Source organism: Eublepharis macularius, chromosome 2 (assembly GCF_028583425.1).
Source record: "Eublepharis macularius isolate TG4126 chromosome 2, MPM_Emac_v1.0, whole genome shotgun sequence".
NCBI classification, from domain to species: domain Eukaryota; kingdom Metazoa; phylum Chordata; class Lepidosauria; order Squamata; family Eublepharidae; genus Eublepharis; species Eublepharis macularius.
Window position 1 is genome coordinate 148,667,612 of NC_072791.1, and position 23,216 is coordinate 148,690,827.

A 23,216-nucleotide genomic window follows, 5' to 3' on the forward strand; every position below is an offset into this window, starting at 1 on the left:
CTCCTCGAGCGGCTCTGTCGATGAGGTGTCCTGAACCGGCGGAGTCCCAGGGCCACCTTCACCCTCCACCAACACAGGGAAGCCGAGCGACTGCAGGAGAGCCGCTCCGGCAGCAGAGGTCCTCCGGGAGGGTGGCAGCTCGCGCAGCTGGGCAATCACCTCCCCGCCTATCTCCAGGCGCATGGTCCCTGCTGGAGCGAGACATGGGTGGGAAGAGGCCCCAGGGAGGGAAGAGCAGCGGCCCAACATGGGCTGCCACAGGCCACCGAGCCGGGCCAAGCACACCCATTCCAACTGCGGCCGCAGCCCCTCGTCTTGAGACCGGTCGGCGCCATGAGTGGCCTTGGATGTGTGGCCGAGGCCGGCGGCCGAGCCGGTCCCTGGCCCCACCAGCAGCAGGGCCACAGATACATACCGTGCTCCGGATCCATGCCCCCCGACGGGCCCGGTTGAGGCTCCTCGTCGCTGGCAGCAGGGGCTTGCTGTGGCGGTGGAAGGGCTGCCGGTTCCTGGGCCCCGCTCTCTGCCAGGGGGGGCACAGACTCCGCTGCCTCTGCCTCCGCCTGGCTTGGGTCTGGACCCTCAGGGGCCGTGCCTACTCACGGGAGAGGCCCTGTCACACATGTGCCACGATCCATACGTCCCCCCCCCTCGCCTCCCTGAATCCACAAATAATAACCGGGCAGGACCTCAACGCCCAGGCCGCCCACCACCGCCTCCGGGATGACCGCTCGCATGACCGCCTCTGGGCCTGGGAGCCCCTCGTCAAGGGCCCGCTCATATGGAACCCCCTGAGACATGAGGAGGCGCACTCGTTTGTGCGCGGGCCCGAAAGAATCATTCCAGCGCTTCATTGCCGAGTGAGCAGTGCGGGACGCGTTGCCCACAGCCGAGACCCTGTCAGCTGCCATCTGCCAGAATGCCCGTCGTCGAGACCGGGACGAGGCGCCCCTGTGCGTGCTCAGGGCGACCTCCGCATTCTCCACCACGAGCCCAAAAAGCAGCACTCTCTCGGCCTCTGTCCAGTTTGCCTGGCGCTGGCTTCCGCCGCCACTAGTGCTCTCAGCAGACGGGGGTAGTGCCCGCTGGAATGTCCGGTCCCCGAGATAAGTGGTGGGAACCAGCCACCTAGTCATGTGCTCACCCATCCCCTCGGCAAGATGGAGGAGGGCACAGGGGGTGCAGGACCGGGAAGGGTGGCTGGGACGGCCCATGCAGCGGACAGAGGACCTGCTCCTGAGCACCACTTGCAACGGGCCGCTGAGACCGGTAGGCCTGCTGCTTCCAGGTGCGTGGGGGGGGGGTTCAGGGTGCTGGAACTCAACCTGCGTTCCTTCCAGGCAGGACCTTGATCATCCCCGCCTGGTGCCCGCCACTGCCGCCGCGGCTCCCAGCCATCCGGACCAGCCACCTCCTGCCAGCCGTGTTTGTCCGAGCGGCCCTCAGGCGGCGCCGCCTCAGACGCCGCCGCCGGTTCCAGGCCAGGGTGCCATCCCTGCTCCTGGGCGACATGACTTGCCTGGACCGCTTCCGCCTGGACAGGGCAGCCATACAGGCTCTGTGCGAGGAGCTCGCGCCCGCCCTTCAGGGGCAAGCTGCGGCTCCCCGGGGCATCCCCGTCCTCCAGAGGGTCCTGCTGTCCCTCCGCTACCTTGCGACCGGCTCCTTCCAAGGAGTCATGGCTGAGGCCTTGGAGGTCTCCCAGTCATCCGCCAGCCGCTGCCTGCATGCCTTCCTGGACGCCCTAGTTGGTCGGATCCACGAGCACATCCACTTTCCCACCTCGGAGGCAGAGTTGGCACCCATCCGGGCTGGCTTCTCCTCCTTTGCAGGCTTCCCCAATGTGATTGGAGCAGTCGACTGCACGCATGTGGCCATATGCGCTCCCAGAGAGGAGCCGCAGGTCTACAGGAATCGGCACCGGTTCTACAGTATCAACGTCCAGGCAGCCTGTGACCACCAGGGGATCTTCACGGACCTCGTTGCCAAGTTCCCGGGAAGCGTCCACGACGCACAGATCTTCACCACCTCCGGCCTGAACAGGCTCCTGTCATCATGGCCTGAGGGGAGAGGCTGGCTCCTAGGTCAGGAGTTGGTGGGGGAGCTGTGAGGGGACGGGGATGGGAAGGGAGATCCTAACTCCGCCTCCCCTTGCAGGTGACCGTGGCTATCCATTGCTGCCTTACCTCCTGACGCCATACCCTGCGGATGAGCCCGCTGACAGAGCCAACTACAACCAGGCCCACCGGCGCACGAGGATGGTGATCGAACGTGCTTTCGGTCAGCTGAAAATGCGCTTCAGATGCCTCCATCACACGGGCGGCCGCCTGGCCATGCAGCCGTTCACCGTCGCCAAGCTCGTGGCTGCCTGTGTCATGCTGCACAATATTGCCGTGCGCCAGCAGCTCCCCTTGCCAGCCACAGAGGGCCCAGGCGAGGACCCCTGGCTGCTGCCCGCCGGTCGCCTTTCTCCTGACGCCCCTGCAGAGCCCCAGGAGCATGACCGAGCTGTGCGAGACAGGGTCGCGGAGCACCTGTGGCATGCTGCGCGCTGAGGGCCATGCCTGGCCATGGGGGGCTCGGCCGGCCAAACACTCGCCCTTTACGCCCCTATGGTGTCCCAGGCGGCCCCTCCGAGTCCCCGCTCCCTCAACCCCTGCATGTAGAGAGCATGGGAAAGCTGCCCCGGCCAGCAGCCACCGCCCCCCATGGACGGGCTGCACGGGAAAAGCGGTTAACGAACTTGGCTTTATTCCCAATCGATTCCAGGGCCGCATCAGGCACCCAGAGAGCAGCTTGCCAACCCAGAACCCTGGCCTCAGCAGCCAGGAGGGTGAGGGCTAGGTAGCGCGTCGGAGCAGGGGGAGGCCAGCGGCCCCGCCACGGCATCCCCGTTACAGAGCAGGGGCCCGGCTGGGGTCCAAGATGCCTGTGCCTGGGATGGCATATCGGCAGCTGCCCGGCCGTCTGCGGGGACGGGCTCCAGCTTCGGCCGCTTCCTGCCAGGCCCCTCCACTGGGTCACCCTCTGGGTCTTCAGCGGGTGGCGGGTAGCGGGGTGGAGACCAGGCGGTGAAGCCCCTCCCAAGTTCCTCCTCATCTGGCGAGGGGCTCCGGGCGGGCGCCGCTGTGGGGGCAAGAGGTGGGGGATGGGAGCGTCAGGGCCCCTGTGGGCTCTGGGGTTGTTGTCGCGGCCGCAGGCCGCCCCACCCCACATGCCCGTGCCCCTCCTGTTGGCGAGACTCACATGGTGCCGCTGCCCGCGCCTGCTGGAATGCCCCGTGAACCCGGTCCATGGCAGCCATCCACCTGTCATTGATGGTCCCTGCAGAGGGGGGAGAGAGGGAGGGGGGCACCCGTTGGTGGCAGCCCGGCATCTGCTGCAAGCACCTGCAACCTGCGCCTCGACGGAAGTGGCTGGGACGCCTCCGGGCCCTTACGGCCTGCCCTCTGTGGCAGCGGAGGAGGCTCCCTGGATGGCGCCGAGGACCCTGACTTACTGCGCGCAGGGCCCGCAGCCACCTCCTCTTCCAGGAGGTCATGCTCCACCTCGCACAGCGCCGTGTCTAGCCACGCTCGTATGAGGTGGGCCTCCTCCGCACGGCCAGGGAAGAGCTCCTCCAGGTAAACTGGCCGCGCAGTCATCGCACCCTCATCTGCCAGGAGGTCATTCCCGGCTGCCTTGGCAATGAGCTGGGCCCCGAGCCTGGCCGCCCACTGCTCCCGCCACCCGTCGCCCTCCATGCAGCCGGGACCGCTGTGGGTATAGTGTTTCTGTGCTGCCCACCGAACTACACCGCCCGCCGGCATGACCTTGGAGGGTCTGAGATGTAACAATTCCCTATCTTCTGTCTGGCAGCTGCATAGTTCATGGATAGGTTCAGCACAGGCCCCCCCGTCTCAGACCTGTGGGTTGGAGGGGAGGGGGCCGTGGTGGTTGGCTTCCTATGGCCCCAGGGCCCTCTTCCCTTGCGGGGATGCTGTGCTGCTCAAGTGCATCCTTGCGGGACGTGAACCCTTGGGCCTGGCTGTACGTTGCGCCGTGGGACTGGGAATAAAGCTCATCTACACATGGACCCGTGTCTGCCTGCGATACTTTGGTGAACTGCCAGCCATATCCTGCCCTGGCACCATGAGCGCATGACAAGGCCCGCGGTGACAGCGCATCCCTTCCAAGGGGGGGGGGCTTAGGATGCACAAGGACTGGCCAGGGGCCGCTCTGGCATGTCTTCCATATTGCCCTAACGCACCTGCCCTGCCTGGCATGCCGCCCTGAGCTGGGGCAGTCACGCAACCTGCCATCGGGGGGCCCTCCCGGGCCTGGGGTGGCCACCCAGCCTGCATGGCCCGGCCGGGGAAGGGGCACGCTGTGGCAGCCAGCCGGGGGGCCTCGGGCTCCCGCATTTTAGCCACTTTGCGCAGCTGATGCGCTCTTCCACTGCCCCTGTGGGCGGGGCCAGCGGCCTTCCCTGCAGGATTGGCGGGGCTGGCAACCTCGGAGTGGTTCCCCCCCGGCAGGGCAACGCGAGTGGCCACAATTGCTGAACGCAGGAGACGGCGCCGAGCCAGGGCGGAGCCACGCGCAGCCTCGGACACACCCCACCCCTCCCAACAACCATGGCCTGTTGGCGTGGGAGGCTGGCAACTGCTCCACGGGATTGGATGCGAGGCAGGACGCCCTGGGGTGGAAGGTGTTGGAATGACCAATGGGGCTGCTGCAGACGCCCGAGGGGCTGGACCCACTCTGGGAGGCGGCCGCTCATGGGACTGTGTTGCTGGGGCTGCGGCTGCGATGGGGGCGACCCTCCCCAGGCGCGCGAGACCTCCTGCCCGGGATATGGCATCCGCCTGCCACCACCCTGGATTCTCCATTGGTGGGGGCTAGGGTTCCAGCGAGCGGACCGTTTCCCCTGCCATCTCCCGCCCCCTTGCAGCGGCAGCTCGCACCACCCTCTCCCTGGCTTATCGGGTGCCAGCTACTCTCCCCACCGGGGATTGATCCCCCTCCCCGCTCACATGCCCCGCCCCAACCCTCTACCTGGCCATAGATGCAGGGGGGTTAGCCGTGTTAGCCTGTGGTAGCGAATTCAAAAAGGGTCCCGTAGCACCTTTACAACTATCCAGTTTTATTGTGGCATAGGCTTCTGAGAATCAAGTTCTCTTCGGCAGATGGGTGGTATAGACACTGGTCAAATACAGAGGAGGAGGGGGGGAGGAGGAGGGAGGGAGGGGGCGGGGAGGCAAGACGGGGTGTGTCGGATACATTTGTGGCAATGTGCAGGTGGGGAGATGTGACGGGAGTGTTGGGGGAGGGGCGGAGGACGAAGTCAGACTCGCAGACACAGAAGACAGTTGTACATCTCGTTTTATTGCACTGGAAAGAGCGGGCTTGCGTTTAGGCTGGCGAGGGAGCCGGAGCATTCCACACAGCCCTCCTTCCCGCTCGGAGGGGCGAGGCTGGGATGCAGGCCGCGGCGCGACGGTGCTTCCTGGGATGCAGCCAACTGTCCGTCAGAGATGTTTGGGGAGGGCGGGGCGCGGGGGAGCAGCCATGCCCTGGACGTGCCTGTGGGGGAAAAAGACACGTGTGGGCTTTGCCTCGTTCCACTGGCAAGGCAAGCCCCACACTCCGTCATCCGGGGGGGGGTTGCACATGGTCGAGGGCAGCAGCTGATGCCTGACGGTCTGGCGAGGATGCACTCAGCCTTGGGAAGCCTTTACCTTTATGGGAGGGAATGAGCTGGTCACAACAAACACCTGGCCACATGTGGTTTTCGAGGCGCCTGCCTCTGAGGCAGCCAGGGGCGGCCATGGTTGCCCCCCACCCCTGCTGGGCCTCACCCAATGCGGCAAGTGAGCGGGTGGGTTCAGGTGAATGGGCGGTTTGCACTAATCTGCGGAATGCCCCCCCCACCTCCTCCTTACCTGTCAGCGCTCCGTCGGTCATCACCAGGTGGGAGCGCCAGAGTCAGGGCACCTGCAAGGAAACGGGAGAGCATGCGGTTAATTTGCAAAGTGTCATTCCCTTCTGCCACGGAAGGGTTAGTTTGTTTGTGCTTAGTTAGAAGCAACTAGCATGCATGAGTCCAGTTAGCTGTTGAGTCATTCTTTCTATCACGGTAGAAAGAGAGTTAGGCAGACATTTGCACCTCTTCCCCTTTATGCGAAGTTCCCCCAGTTTTTCGCAAAGTCCCCCGAGTGCATTCTGCGCCTGCCAATGTGAATGCCCTCAGCCCGTTTCGGTTTTCAAAGGGGCAATGCCACTCAGCAGACGGGCAGAGCCTCCGGCCCAGTGCTCACTTACCTGGGGGTTTGGGCGGCGCTGGCCGGATGTTTTGTAGGGCGCGGTCGCAGGTGATTGGGTGCAGAGAGGGGGGCTCGTCCACGCCGGGCGCGCACGCTGATTGGTCCCCGGGATAGTTCTCATCCTATGCTCCTTCGGGCCATAGGGGCGGGGCGGGGCGCTCAGAGAGGGGGCTGATTTTTCGCCGTTCCATGGACGCCTATGGGCTACGCCTTCTTTTTCCGTGGCGTAGCTTTTTTGCGCCGCTGTGGGCGTTCCCGCTTCTGGAGGAGCTTAGGGAGCGGACTAACTCCGACCCCGCCTTGCTCCCCGCCCCCCCCTGCGTCGGCGTAGGGCTCTACGCCACTCCTGCGCCGCCGCCCGGGCGCCTGTGGCTTGCACCGGTGCTGGCCCGCCGGCGGGCCAGCGCCGCGTCCCAGCGCGGGCGGAGGGCCACTTACGCGGGCGTACGGGCTAGATGCGCCCTCGCAAGCCTTAGTTCGGTTCCTGTTCACTTTCCGTGCCCTTCTTAGGATTGGGCTGTCAGTTATGTTCTTCTCAAAATACAAGATAAAGGAGGTAGAAGAACCCAACATGGCAATAATTTACAATAGAATAATAAATAATCTCAATAAATATCATAAAATTGTTCATATTTTTATATTTTTAAAATGTTAAATATGAAGTGCTGAAGTGCTAAAAGTGACATGTGAATTTATAAATATAAGTTAATATACCGCAATAAATATTTCAAAAATAATTCAACAGGTTAACATCATCAAATTGATGGCTGGACAAAAACGTTAAAGGAGCCGTTTCTCTAGATTACCAGTAGTCCATTATTCCATATCCCATTTAGAAATATTCAGTCCAATAAGATGAAATAAATCGTCACAAGATCTTCCACATAGAAGATATTGCACATCAATATAAATGTGTTCTTTTGTTACACATAGGCGCAATGAAGAAGGCTGAATGCCCCCTGTGGCCCTGCCCAACAAATCCAATGCCAGCAAAGACTATCGTTTTGCGTATAGCTTTATCAACGGCTGACAATATTATTTACAAATTTCTGTAATATAATAAATATTACAAATTATTGAATAATAATCCAAGATGGCATCTGACTAAGGATCTCTTATGCTAGCTCCTTTGCCGAGTTCTTGTTTTTGGACTATAGCCAGGTATGTTGGGTCTAAACAACTTGGAACCTGTCCCTTACTGATAAGGGACACCCTAGCTAAGTGCATTGGTTTAATGGGGGGGCGTATTTGGCTCAATTAATGAGGGGGCTGAATTCCCTCCGAACTCTGAGTCACACAACAGCTGTAGCAAAACAGGACCGAGCTGCTGCAAAGCAATTAAGATGCCTGGATCTCTTGTAACTACAACTTATCTTTTTAATTGTGCTAGGACCTCTTTTCTTTTTTCTTTCCTTTTTCAAGAAGAAGGAAACTGTGAACTGTGTTTTATTTTTGCTCTCCAGTCGAAAGACGAAGGTCGTGCATTTAAGAACTCAGTACTGATATACCAAAGTACTAGGCATTTATTTATGTTTTGGGGATTTAAAAACAACTGGGATTTTCTTTCACTTTGACACACTAACAGATAATTAAGGAACCTTTTAAATCATATCTAGGAATCCAGCCAGTTCTGAATATTATCACTGCTTCTCCTTCCCCCCACCCCCTACTTCCACTGGCTGTTTTATTTCACTCCTTTCCTAAGAAGAAATTAGACAACTGATTTCAAATAAGGAAGGACTTAAAGGATTTAAAGTTTTACACGTTATAACTTTATTTTGAGAGGGGGGGTGGGAATATGGTTGAAGAATGATCGTTTTCTGACTGCATAGTCAAAACTATTACAGGCTGATTGAGAAAGGCATTTTTGCTACACAATCACCACCTATTGGCCTGAAGAATGAACTGACTTTTTAGGTAAAGAAAGATTTATATTGAAGAAAAATGGTTCCAGTTATGAAACTCCCCCAGAAAAAGGCTAAAGCTGAACCAGCCTTAAAAGAAATTACAGACATAATATCTCAAAAAAAAATTATTCTCTCACAAGCAAGATCAAAATTTTGTTTACAAAATTAAAGCAAGAGTATGAAAATACTTTAACCCAGATGTGCCCAGTGGATCAGAAGATTCAAGAACTAGGCCTGGAAAATAAGGACTCAACCATGAAAGGACTTTTTGAGTATCAGGAGCTCAGATCAAAACCACTTTTTGGATTCCAAAAAATAAATCAGGGAACTCAAGGAACTAATCAAGCTATTCAAGAACTTAAGAAACAGCAGAAGAAACGTATGGAGTTACAAAGAAAAACGGAGTTGGCACAAGCATCATAAGCAGATCCAGTACGAAGAGAAGATGGGAGAAAATAAATCTTGGAAATGGAATTTACAAGAAGCACTTCGGGCTTTTGTGGAGATTACGTGGAGGTTCAAGATGACTTCGACCCAGGAGGATCTTTTTGTTGAGATGTTTGTTGAGATGTTGAGATCAACAAAGTGAAGATTCATTCTGCATTTATTTGGTGTGGTGGTTAAGAGTGCGGGACTCAAATCTGGAGAGCTGGGTTTGATTCCCTACTCCTCCACTTGAAGCCAGCTGGGTGACCTTGGGCTAGTCACAGTTCTCTGGAGCTCTCTCGGCCCCACCCACCTCACAGGGTGTTTGTTGTGGGGATAATGATGACATACTTTGTAAACCGCTCTGAGTGGGTATTAAGTTGTCCTGAAGGGCGGTATATAACTCAAATGTTATTATTATTATTATTATTTACTACGTTACTTATTATTGTTGATCTAAATAATTATTTGTATGGATTTTGTTTCTTAACTTGTTTTTGGTATGTTGGACGAATTATATAATAGACAATTTACAAGATCTGGCATATATAAAAATAAGACAATCAAACTAATAATTTAAGATACTAAATTTTAACAGGCTGAGAAAATGTTGAAAGCAAAATGTTTGGAATTTTATTTTGGGATAAATTTCAGAGATATCTTTCAAATATCTTATTTAGATGTATCTCAGTGGTGAAGGAGGGGAAAATTAATTTTGAAGCTCATATACTTTGTCACTTACAACTAGAGATGAGCACGAACAGAAAAACAAACAAACATGATGTTCATTGTTTGTTGCCATCCACGAACAGGGACTCATGAACAACCACAAACATGGCCCTGTTCATGAACATGTTCGTGGTTGGTTGTTCGTGGGGGCCAGCAGGCTCTCCTCCAGCCATCATCCAAGTAAGATCCCTACTGCACCACTCCCAGAAACTTTACCTGAGCAGGCAGCAGGAAAGGTACCAATAGTAAATAATAGCTTGGCCCAGAGCCTGGCAGCAGCCCTGGAACCTGAAGGGGTAGATCCATATCCCACCACACACAAAGAAAATTCAAGCTCCAATGCACTCTCCCTGTCTTTCTATCAAAATGCCAACAGCTGCTGTCTCTCTCCCTCTCCACTGTCTACAAAGACTAGCCAGAGCTGGGAGCCCCCCCTCCCCCATGGTCTTTGCTTTCGTGTAACAAATTTGGAGCTCTACACTTGAAAGGAAGACCTGACTATCAAGATAATTGGGTTTAGATTGGGGTTTCTAGGGCAACAGCAGGAGTTCAGACAGAGTTCAGACAATCCCTGCCTAAGTTGCCAAGGGAATTGATTGCAGCTGCCAGACTGTCTGGCTTGACAAACAGCAACGAACAGCAACCAACGAGGCTTGCAACGGCCACCTGTTTGTTTAGAATGGGGCCTCACAAACAGCTTGTTTGCGAACAGCAGATTGGGCTGTTTGTGGCTTTTTTTGGTTCATATTGCTGTTCGTGCCCATCTCTACTGACAACTAACTACAATTAATGTGATTTATATAACTTAGGTCACAGAAATCGCCAATTTTCCTTTTTAAATATTATTTTTTATATTGTATTCTTATTATGTTCTTATTACTGTTGCGTTCTTTTTGCATGATTGGATCAATTTATTATACATATAATAGGTAAATTTAGAAAGTACAATTAATTTTTGGGTTTTTAGGCAGATTGGTTTCACTTTAAACTTCTAGACTTCTACTATGATTTAAATACATAATTTCAAATGCATCATACGTTTTTTAAAAAAAGCTCAGGTAGGAGGTGCTACACAAGTAAAAAAAAATCTCTGCCTTATTGGGCATCCATTGTATAGTGCCTGAATGCTTAAGCAAGTGAGCCAATGAGAAACAAAAACCTTTTAAAATTACAATTAATGTGATTTATATAATTAGGCCACAGAAATTGTCAACTTTCTTTTTAAAATATATTTTATTGTACTTTTATTATGTTCTTATTACTGTTGTGTTCTTTTTGTATGATTGTAACAAGTTATTATACATATTTTTTCTTTTTTCTTTTTTTATATAATGGAATTGAAGAAGAGATCTTTCATTCATGTATCTTATATATTCTGATTATATCTTTCATGTGGCTCAAATCTACTACTATATACCATATATATTCTTTTTGATGTAACCTAATGTTCTTTGTATCACTTTCAATTGTTATTTTTATTTCTTTATTTAAATAATTAAAAAAACAAAAATTATTTATATCCGACTGCAATTTCTTATCCCGTGTACTATTAAAGAACACTCCCAACATACTTACTCATTCTGTTTCTGATGTCAAATAAGTCTACAGACCTTTTCCACGAATGGCCATGTCTTTGCAGCTGGCACATTGTATCGTGCCTGATCTAAAGGTCAATAAATGCTAAATGTCTCATTATTCTTAAAGGGACTTCACCAAATATGTCTTATAGAAAATAGGACAAGTCCCATTCATTATTTAAACCTGTAGGGGCAAGTGATATTAATTTAAATATCCAGAAGGCTTCCTTCTGTAACAAATTTTTTTGAGAGTCACACTTTACATTTTTATTCAATACAAATAACACCATGTATTTAAATTTCTGTTCTCCCTTATGTCTCTCTTCAAAATGTTGGGCTAGAGGTGCCTGCAAGTGTCTCCCCCTAATTTTAGACACATACTCTTGAATCCTGACTTTGATGGCTCGGTTTGTGCTCCCCACATACAATTTGAGGCAGGAGCATTCTATTAACATACACTACTTCAGACGTACTACAAGTTGAAAATGGCTTAAGATGAAAACATTCCTTTGTATCAGATCTAACAAAGGAATCACCTGACATGGACAAAGTACAAATATTACAGTGGCCACAAGTGGTTCATGTCCTTATTTACCAGGGTACAAAAATCTGAATGTATCAACTGGTCCTTAACATTACGTGTATGTTTATGATCTACAGTAGCAGGTAGACTGCAACCCTCAATGTCTTCCAGAAGGTATCAATAACGGGTTACAATGCCCCTAATCCCATTAGACAGTAGGGTGTAATGTATAGCCCACCTAATTCTCTCTTCTGTTTGACATTGTTAAGAGCTAAATAGTTGATTTCTATCTATTTGCATAGCTCTTTCTTTAGCCCTAGATATCACTTGTTTTGGATAGCCCCGGTCTATAAAATCCTGGCTCAGATTTTTGCATTCCCTTCTAAAGTCAGATATACAAGATGAATTTCTTTTCAGCCTCAACTTTTGTCCAAAGGAGATGTTATTACATAAGTGATTAGGGTGAAATGAAGAGAAATGGACGTAGGAGTTGCAGTCCGTTATTTTCTTTTTTGAATAGTCTAACCAGGATAATATTTGAACTGTTCCTATATACCATTACATCCAGGAGATTGATGAAATCCTGATGGACATGCCATGTATACTTTATGTTGGGATTCACCGTATTTAAGCATTCAGCAAATCTCTCAACTTCCCATTCCCCTTGGACTAGCACAAATAAATCATTAGTGAACCTCCTCATGAGGAGGATGTTGGTGAAGAACGGGTTATGGTCCTTATATAGGACCTGTGCGCTCTCTAAGCATGACATATATAGGTTTGCAACAGCAGGAGCAGCGGAGCAACCCATGGCCACCCCTTTTACCTGCAAATATTTGCAGGTTTACCTGCCATTATGGGCAGTGATTGTACCTCTCTACTGGATAGTGCTAGATCCACAACAAAGCAGGAGTTGTCATGGGGAATTGAAGTGTATAAAGAGGTGACTTCTAATGTTATGAAGACTGCATCTGTTGGGAGGGGAAAACCTTCAACCATTTTAATAAAGGAGGTTGAGTCCTTAATAAATATCGGTGTCTATAACTGCAGGTTGTAAGAATTGGTCTAAGTAAAAAGTTCAAGTATTGAATTACAGCCCAAGATTATTGGTCTCCTGTTGGCATGCCACACAGCCTGCATTAGCTGACTCTTTACATTCCTGGTCTCCTGGTCAGTTGGCATGCCACACAGGAAGAATCAGGGAGTAGTTTAATATGTTTCATCTAAGTCTCTCATCCTTCACAGAGCACAATACTCCCATACACTCTAAATAATATTCTCATACACTTTAAAGCTCATGATGTACCTTTCGCCATGCTTCACAGATAAGACAAAGCATGATCACAGCATATTTGCTTAGTTGGCTGTGACTGGTTTGGAATGTGTGACTGTTGCTGTAACTGTTGCTATAGACATATTTGGTCATTGCTCTTTTCCAGGACTTCCTGAAAACCTCTTAATAAAACTCTCGCCTCCATGTTGGAGGATCAGACTTTGCATCTGGATCTCAGTCTCCTGTCGTTACTACAGTCTCCCTGCGGGTGGAAAGCCAGCTTTATGCATTTTTGGTAATATGGAAAATATTGGCAGCTGGGGAGACACATTTTGTGGGTTTCTGATGTAATTTCCCCCATTAACAAAGCCTCATCTAGTATGATTTTAATTAAGGCTGTAATTTGATTGGTGGGGACCCATGGAATCCGCATGTAACTGGACTCATCACTTAACTATTAACTTCAACTTAATCTGTCGTATTCAAAATAACTATACCCCGCCTTTATCTGCTGATTTTATAATTACAGCTGGGTCATTGCTTAGTCCATCCAATGTCTTTCGTTCTTCCAAAGATAAATTATGCCACACTCTGACATCCCATGTTTCTAATTTAGACACCTCACTGAGAACTGTGGTTCTGGAAAGCTTATGCTACAGTACAGTTGGTTAGTCTTAAAGGTGCTACTGGACTTCTATTTTGCTACTACAGACTAACACGGCTAACTCCTCTGGATCTATTTTAGTGTTGGTTACCTTAGGAACAAAAGTGGATCTAGAATGTAAAGCAGTCATATTTGGGGGTGGGGTTGATGGTGTTATTTGTATTGAAGAAAAATGTAAAGTGTGACTCTCAAAAAATTTTGTTACAGAAGGAAGCCTTATGGATATTTAAATTAAAATCACTTGCCCCTACAGGTTTAAATAACGAATGGGACTTGTCCTGTTTTCTATAAGACATATTTGGTGAAGTCCCTTTAAGAATAATGAGGCATTTAGCATTTATTGACCTTTAAATTAGGCATGATACAATGTGCCAGCTGCAAAGACATGGCCATTTGTGGAAAAGGTCTGTAGACTTGATATCGGAAACAGAATGAGTAAGTATGGTGGGAGTGTTCTTTAATAGTACACGGGATAAGAAATTGCAATCGGATATAAATAATTTGTAATCTTTATTATATTACAGAAATTTGTAAATAATATTGTCAGCCCTTGATAAAGCTATATGCGAAATGATAGACTTTGCTGGCATTGGATTTGTCAGGCGGAGCTGCGGGGGGTGTTCAGCCTTCTCCGTTGCGCCTATGTGTAACAAAAGAACACGTTCATCATATCGATGTGCAATGTCTTCTATTTGGAAAGACTTTTATCCAGTCTTTATACATATTATATATTATTATATAATATATATAAAGATATATATTTAAAATTTTAAAAATATAAAATATGTTTGTAAACAATTTTATGATATTTAATTTTTTCTATTGTAAATAATTGCCCTGTTGGGTTGGATTTGGTTGGTGCAGGGTTGCCTATTTGTTATTCTGGTTACTTATCAAAATACTGCCAGATTCACTCCCATACTGTACACATATGCTCTAAAAAACCTTTCAACACCAACTATTATTACAAGGAATAGTGCAGGTTAAAAATGGCTAGGATGATAAAAGAAGGGCTTATGTAAAGGAGACAGTCAGGAAAAGTAGTTCTTGTATTGTCGAAGGCTTTCATGGCCGGAGAGATCACTGAGAGATCTCTGTCTTTTGGTGCTACACCTCTGAAGATGCCAGTCACAGCTGCTGGCGAAATGTCAGGAACTACAATGCCAAGACCACGGCAATACAGCCGGGAAAATCCACAACAACCAAAGTAGTTGTTGTTTTTTCCTTTTGCATGTGTGTTAATATGCCTGCACAATGAAGACAGATACTGCCAGGTAAAGGTTTCTTGGCTAGCTCAGTATGCATACCAGAAAATTCTTAAACAATGTTAATTTTAAAAGGCATCCCATTAAACAGAGGTTCTACTTTTAAGTTATGCATAGCGTTGCTCCCTAACGTTTTATGGCTGGCTCTAGCTCCTGTGGTAGCCTTTTAATGATAGCACCCCCCACTCTTAGCCAGAATTCTAAAGGAGCATGCAGAATTAAAAAGGAGGGGAATTCTGCACTGGGATGAAGCATTCTATGCTATACAATCATTCCTAGTATGTCTTTCTCAAGGTTGTGTGGTTGCCATTCCATAAGTGACCAGGAGGAGGAACTAGAGTATTAAAAATTCCAAAAGGCTCGCTTTAGAGACTGGCAGCATCTTATAACAGATTTACTGTGACAAACTTTTGTGGATCAAAGCCTACTTCATCATACATGAAACATGACTTCAGTTGGCAAATGTTGTACAGAGAGTACATAAACCTGTCAGGGCTGGCCCAAAGACTTGACACTGTAGGCAGCAAAGTTTTGCCATCCCTCCCTCCACCAAGACACAGCAAGATACCACTGCCTACTGCCTCAATCCACCCTGTAGGAAGCTATACCAGCCCTCCTCTCACACATACACACTGTGGGAAGGCACCCCACACCCCAAGGAATCTACTACCCCCTTGGAAAGAGGTGCAGCTACTGCCTGCCCACCTTGCCCCCCCCAATGCACCAAGGCAAGGCAGCAAAGGTGAAGAGAAGCAGGAGTAGGGCTAATCCAGGCACTCTGGACTTTGTCCCCCAACAGAGGGGGAGGGAGTAAAACAGGCTGTGAGCAGGGTTTCAAGGATGCTTGGTGCTGCTCCACCTCTGTGGGCAATTGTCTAGAGCTGCAATTGTCTAGAGCAGGCCAGCCTTGATTAGGACAGACCCCTAAAGAAATATGATATGCACTGCCTCTACTGAAATAAACTCGGTTTTATAAGTTTTATTCTGAAGTGCATAGTAGCTGCAAGAACTGTCGGAAAGATTTGGAAGCATTTTTTCTCACTTGATGTTTAGATACTATTCAACAACAGCTTCTTGCTGAATCTTTGAGTATGAATGAAATTAAAGCAGTGATAATGAATATGAAAACTGGAAGGCCTGCAGGACCAGATAGGTTTCCTATTGAATAATATAAAACCTTTTCAGATTTAATTCCAAAGTTGTATCAATTGCACAATGAGACCTTTGACTCTGGTTCCTTGCCAATGACACTATATGATGCTACCTGGCAAGAACCACATTCAATGTGCAAATTTTCATCTTATTTCTTTGATGAATGTAGATGCTATTTACCATCATCCTTGCTAATAGACCTCAAAAGGTTATTTCAACCTTGATACAGGTAGACCAGGTAAGATTTCTACAAAATAGGCAAGGTTAGATGGTTTGATTTGATTGTGTTAAATAGTAACAGGTCTGATCAAGTTGCTAGTCTCTCACTTGACACTGAAAAAGCTTTTGACAAAATGTATTATTGCTATATTGACTAAAGTCAGTTTGAATTCTTTATTCATCTCCTAGACCTACGGTACTCTCTAAAAGTTTTCTTTCTTCTCCATCATTGTCTTGGGAGGGGTACTAGGCATAGATGTCCTCTTTTTCTCTCATTTTTGACCTATGTTTGGAACCCCTGACTTATGCTGTTAGACATCATAACAACATCCATGGCTTCATACATAACTTTAAATTCTGGAGAATGATTTGCAGATGCTCTTTTATTGTTTAATAGTAACTGATATACATACCACGCTTCAGGACAACTTAATTCCCACGCAGAGCCGTTTACTAAGTATGTCATTATTATCCCCACAACAAACACCCTGTGAGGTGGGTGGGGCTGAGAGAGCTCCAGAGAGCCGTGACTAGCCCAAGGTCACCCAGCTGGCTTCAAGTGGAGGATTTCTCTGGCTATTCAATTAATAGGACAAAATCTGAATTGATGCCATTGGGAAACAATATATCAGAGTGTAGTTGCTAACTGACATTTTTATGGTGCCCGGATGTCATCACTTATCTCATAATACTAATTGCAAGAAATATTAAGCATACGATTACACAGAATTTTAGTAAGGTGATTGCTTGTCTGCCCCCCCCCTTTCTAAATGGAGGGCACTAGGGCCTACTCACATAAAACTGGATTGTTCCCCCTGCAATTAGAGAATTATGGTGCATAACGTCACACTAACATTAATTTGACCCATTTTCACGTTAAATTAACCTCACTCTGATCTGGAAGATGGCTTCTTACTTCGACATGGCTGACCTTGACTCACGCTATGGTAAGATCAAGACATGACTACTGTAATGCACTAGACTCAAGTCTCCCATCCAAGTTGACTAGACGACTGCAATTGGTACAAAACGCTGCGGCTTGACTGTTATTAGGAGCGAGCAGGAGCATAAACATCACTCCTATTTTGACGTCACTCTATTGGCTACCTATCAGTTACTGTGCTCAGTTCAAGGTATTGGTTATCATGTACAAAGCTTTTTACGGCCTTGGTCCGGCATACCTTGAGGACCGCCTCCCTCCCTGTGCGCCTCCATGACAACTTCACTCATCTGAACAGGATTGCCTCCAAAGGTCACCCTGCACATGGGTGAAATTAGCAGCAGTCCATACACGGGCTTTTTCTATGGTGGTTCCCTACCCTGTGGAATGGCCTGCTTGAAGAGGTCAGGAGAGCCCCGACTATCCTAGCTTCCCGCAAACGATGCAAAACTGAATTATTCAAAAAGGCTTTTGTATTGTAGGAAGGCAATCTCAGATGCTTTGCTAAGGAGTTGGGGACCATAGACTTCACCACTACATTGCCTTATAGACTGTTGTTTTAAATATGTGCTCCTATGAGCTATCTGTGCTTCATGTTGCCTAATTGCTTATGTTCTGTTTCAGCACTTCTCCAACTCTGTATTGGATTCTTACTAATGCTTTCTCTTTGTAAACTTGTGTTTATTTACCATATGGCATTGTTTATAGAAATATCCTTGAAATTGGCTGTACTAACCTCACACTGTGTAATCTGCCTTGAATCTGTGAGAAAGGTGGACTGTAAATGACAAAATTATGGGCCAATCCAGATTTTAAAATTGGGAGGAAATCTTTTCTATGGAAGCCTTCAGCAGATAGGCAGCTTTTTATTTGGATCAATTGATAGGTTATGATGAGTGTTTGTCATGTTCTTAGCTGAGGTCTAGATGTGATTTGTCAACTTTTGCTGAATGGCAATATTTACAATTACAGCATTTGTTGGTATACAAGTGTGACCCTGCAGCACTGAGTTATTTCAGAGTGCCCCCCACTTTCAGAAACGCTAATTGAATCTATGCAAAAATGAAACCTACAATATTTATAAATATTTGATGATGGTTAATATGATACGCAGACTCCTAAATGGAGTGAGGCATTAGATAGCCCAATTTTGTCAAAGCAATGAGATAAGGCCTTAAATACTATACCTATTACTTCTATGTATTTTAAACTGTGACTAAATCAGCAAAAAATATTTTTTAGAGTATATTGGACACCACAGTGCCTTTATAGTAAAGGACTTAGTGTCTAATTAGTTTACAAGAGGCATCTCTTGAGCACATACTCCAGCTATGTCTAGTTATTGAACTTTTCTGGGAAGAAGTTATTATCCATATTAATTTGTATTAGAATACCCATTGATCTTTGAAATGTTTATGTACTTTTAAATTACTTACCTGTATCCTGGAATCTAAATGATCAACAAAAATGGACCCTTCATTCCCCCGCCCTAGCTAAAACTTGTATTACAACATTGGAGAGAAACGCCCACCTCCCATAATTCAATGTCTAGATGACCTTACAACTTCATAATCGTTCAAATGTATGGCATATAGACTACTGACAGCCGTTTTTTTAGGTATTTGAAAATCGCTTATGGATTTTCAAATCTTACGTGTAGGTTTCTCACTCTTGTTGTCATGTTAATTTCTATTTTGTACGAGACTTATTTTTTAAATTTTCAAATAAAATAATTTTAAAAAAAAAAGATACCCCAAAGTACCTAGCAGATGCTGGCTGGCAGGCACTGCAGTTGACAGTAAGGTTAAGATTACTGGTAGGTTGTGCATTCCAGCCAGATTTTGCAAATTTAGAGATACTCAAAGCCTATTAGAATAGGTCTACCAAACTTGAAATGGTAAGCCAATACCAGTGGGCCATTCTGACATAAAAAGATTATTTAGTAGATGTGCACAGGTTTGCTACTCTTTGGAATTGTTTTACATAATCCAGAAATTGGGGCAAACCCATATCCTTCCCCCCCCCCCATTATCTGGAGTACTTGTCACAAAAATTCCATGCGAAATAAAACCAGTAACTGATACAACATCCGAAGAACAGGAAGAGCAGGACTGAAGAGCAAGCAGCTACTAGCAGCACAGGCGGGGCAGGGGAGTGACTGAAGTATTGCATAGAGATAACCTGCCCAAGAGGGAATTTTAAGTAGTTTGCAGCAGGCCATCCCGTGACTGTATTGCAGGGGGGAAGCCCTTTGCTTCCATCTTCCTGACTACACACTCCCAAATCTTGGTTGCAACAGATGAGGCAACTGCTCAAATATAAACATAGACATCGGAATAAAAGGTGGGGAGGCAAAAATCGAGATGAAGCGAAAGATTTAAGATTGGAGTCAAGGCCACATAGTGAAAATCCTCAGCAATTCTAGAAGCGGAGGGAGGGGTTTATAGTTCTCCATTTCCACCATGCAGAGTTTGAGAGCAATGATCACAAAATTACATGGAAGGCACTTAAAAAACCAAGATTTGAGTCCAGTGGCACTTAAGCAGCCAAGTTTCACATCAATCATGAATTTAAATAGCAGTGCTGCTCCATGAACCATGCAAGGTGGAAGGAAAGGAAAACAGCAGCTAGCAAGTTACAGGAATTTTTGTAACATGAACAGGTCCACCCTTCGATATTTTGCCCAGGGGATGCACCTGGATACAGGGAAGCTTGGATTTAAACAACAAAGATTCTTTACTAACAACAAAAGATGAACTCGAAAGAAATTGGATAGGCAATTCCATTTTAACAAATACACACTTTAAAAACTTTATTTATATAAAAATCATTTCATTTTAAAAGCATTACAGAGTGAGCGCAGGACTCAAAGAACAGCAGGATATCCCCCTCCCCTGGGGTGCAAAGGAAAAGCAAAAGTCAGTGAGTTATTAGTTCCCCCTACAGTATTGAATTGGTCAGTGGGGAAGGGTATTTTTGGTTCATCTGTAATTATAAAAGGAAATAGCATTTTATAGTTTCAAAAAAGTTGAGCAACTCCTCCCTCAAAAGGCTGATTTGCATGTTTAATCCCTCCCAATCCCCCCCCCCCAAGGAGGAAAGAAAAAACTGGGATTGGAGCATACGAGAGGCACGAAATCTCCTGTGTTAGGCATGTCATCTTCTGCAATGTGGACTGTGTGTATGTAGAGAATCCCAGGAGTTGAGGGCAACAGAGCTTTCCAGCAGCTGGGCTGAGGCAGTGCTTTGAAGCAGGACCGAAGGAGAGAGAGGGAAAGGCTGAGATCCTCTTCAGTAGAAAAGGTGAAGCTACCAATGTGGTGCCCAGGGCTAGTCTCTATCGCCCCCTTGACTACTGCCTGGCAGATGAGGAGAACGATCCGCTAGATGACCCTGAACTCCTCCTATTCCCTGAAGAGGCATGCCGTTAAGGTGCATTATGTACTGATGATCAGGATCCTTGCCCAACAATGCTTTCATCTCTCCCTCCCCAGCCTGGAAACTTTTAGTAGTTAACAGATCCACTCCTGCTCTCTCCCTGCTACTAAGACGAACCTCTCCAGTACTGCTATTAATACATGGAAATATGATTCTGGTTCTAGTGCAAGAGGCCAGGAAGAAGACAGGAGCATAATCTGGACCAGTCCATCTCACCAGTCCAGGCATTCTCCCTTCCTCAAACCACCAAATGCACCAAGTTATTTCACAGTGGCAAAGAAAGGCACATGTAAATAGTGATAGGTAACCATTTCATCCCCCTGCCTGCATGGAAGGATACGGGCAATATTTACAGACAGCCTTCCCTCCCCCCCGCACAAATTCCCCCATTACCAAACTTCCCTTGCCATCAGCTTCCTACTGCACCTTCAGCCCAACCTGGGCACTAACCAGTTGGATTTTGACTGCCAAACCAGGACCCTCATGTTATCCCCTCCTCACTGGAGTTCCAACATTACTGCTTCTAGGGATAAAGACTCCCTTTCCTTTCCACAAACTTCCACTTAACACATTCCGGCCTCTTCCCCCCTCCTCAAGCCTCTTGCACTTCATGCTGCTCCCCACCCCACCCCCACCAATAAATAGCTTCCTCAACAGAGATCATCCATTCCAGGTTAAACCACAGAGAAGCAAATGAGAACAGGAGAAAATAGATGCAAACCCACACATTCCTCCTCAGTGTATGAGGATAGGGAGGGCTGTCTCCCCAAAGAGGCATTCTAAGGCCACTTTTGCATCCAGGTGGGCCAGATGCATTCCCTCATAAGCTGTTCCCTCCTTTGTCATTCCCCACCCACCTGCCCTCTCCACCCCTACCACCAGGAATGTTCCAGTAGTCCCAGCATCCTTTGTTTGAAAAAATGATCACACACAAAAATATATTCTATAGGCTAAGAGAAGGAGGAGACTGTCTCTCTGCTCTCCTCTGAGACAGGTCCTTAAGAAAAACTAGTTCCAGTATGTAAGAGTTCAGCTGAGATCCGTCTGCATCCGTGGCTTCTGGTTGATGCAGCAGAAGCTTGTCATTTAAGTGTCTGCCATAGTGAGATCCATCGAGAATATTTGGTCTTCAGAAATTTCTGCGCTTTTGCAAGACAAAAAAAAAAAAGTGTCCGGAGGACTGAATGCGCAGTCATCTACAGGGAGATGTAAGGCCCTGTGGTTCTGGAAGCCAGTCATTTGGCTGGCTGGCCTGGGGTGCCAACAAGAGTTTTTAAAAAATTAGTTCATTTCACCACAAAGTTATACACACTTGTATGTTATAAACCCAAAACAGAGAAGGCAAAGTGGTGGCAAGTCTAGATCTTCTGCTGTGGAAAGAAAGAACATGGTTAATGCTAGCCAGCATCCACACTACAAACAGAATCAGACAGAATCATCAGGCAGCAAAAACACGTGCAGCAAATCTCGGACACCAGATAAAGCAAAGCCTCAGATTTGACCCTGTGAAAGTTTGATTAGTTTGCTCCTTCAGGTTTTTTTTATATACATATAGAAGCAGAAGATCCTCTTTCAAAAGGAAAAACGTACCATAGGAGGGTAAAACTGGTCATTTTCCTCAAAGGATTCCTCCCTTTCCTCCTGCTGTGGACACATGTATTGTTAGTAAGGATGGCATGTTAAACAGAAGAGAAGGGAAAGGAAAAGCAGCTATTTGAAAAGTCACTGGAAAGGATGAAGGACAAGGAGTCAGTTTGAAGGCCAAGAACTCAAAAAAGGAAAGATGGGTTAATTGACAGTTCAATAATCCTCCAAAATCAGAAAAGGTGGTATAGTCCAAGCATGAGTCCCATGGCACTCTCTGCTTTCAGAAATCTCTGGCCTTTCAGATTACAAACCCAGCATTTCCCCTCCCCAACACCACTTGCTCTCTCCCCCTCAACACCACAATCCCCCTTTCCATTAAGTGACTGCAAACACTCCACAGGTCTCAGCCAATAGGAAATGCAAGCCTTTACCATCAGTGGTGCTCCTTTCATAGACTCCATTTCTTCTCCAGATCGCTCTAATGTCCTATTATGGTCTCTCTCATTCAGTGTAGAGTAGTTATCTGAAATCAAGAACACACTTAGGACAAGCAAACTTCAGATGGACCCAAGGTTTGAAGAGGGGGAGGAATTATTAGTTTCCTTTCCTCCAGCTGCACCTTGCTCCTCCTCATCTAGTCAGGGAACAAACATGATCATCATCTTCTACCATCATGGATGGAACAACTTCACAGGCTCCAAATGTGCACAGCATCATGCTTGGGGGCCCAGTAGTACAATATTTCAACTAAGAACAGATGATTGACAGGCTGGGATGGTGATATCCATGCCTCTATGGAACTGGAAGCCAGAAAAATCCAACAGATGCTGCTACTGCCTCCAGCAGATACTGCTGCTTGGTTCTGGGAGATCCTGGGTGAAGGAAGGGCACTAACTGCATAATTTCAGCCTATGGATATCACGTGTGCGCTAGCATTTGCTGACAGAACAGCCATGTCAACTGGAAGCTCGTGTACTTGTATCAGTTGTAGATAAGAGGAGAGGATGGACCTCCTCTCAAATCTGACAAGTCTACAGGGTTCATATCATGAACTTCATCTTGCCTGGTAAGAATCCTATTGCAGCTTGCTAGGATGTCAACTGGGAGTAAGCATGTTTGCTAACAATATACGTATGGAGGCACTAGAGAATGCCACACTCGAGATGCGGCACTGCACATCTTTCCTTATCCTCTTGAAAGCAAGAACACTG

The 23,216-nt window shown here is 47.4% G+C and overlaps 1 protein-coding gene across 8 annotated transcripts in view; it reads right to left on the reverse strand.

Moving 5' to 3' along the window:
* Positions 1-19,765: 19,765 nt before the first annotated feature.
* Positions 19,766-23,216, reverse strand: part of CTNND1 (catenin delta 1) — a 56,959-nt gene continuing 53,508 nt past the window's right edge. For 7 of the 8 annotated variants that reach the window (XM_054972721.1, XM_054972716.1, XM_054972718.1 and 4 more), the window contains 2 exons: positions 22,437-22,528; positions 19,766-21,788 (listed from right to left, as the gene is read on the reverse strand). In XM_054972721.1, coding sequence (XP_054828696.1) covers positions 21,777-21,788; positions 22,437-22,528 — 104 coding nt within the window. In that variant the 3' untranslated portion in view covers positions 19,766-21,776. The remainder of the gene's footprint in view (positions 21,789-22,436; positions 22,529-23,216) is intronic. The other variant, XM_054972719.1, reaches the window with a different exon arrangement.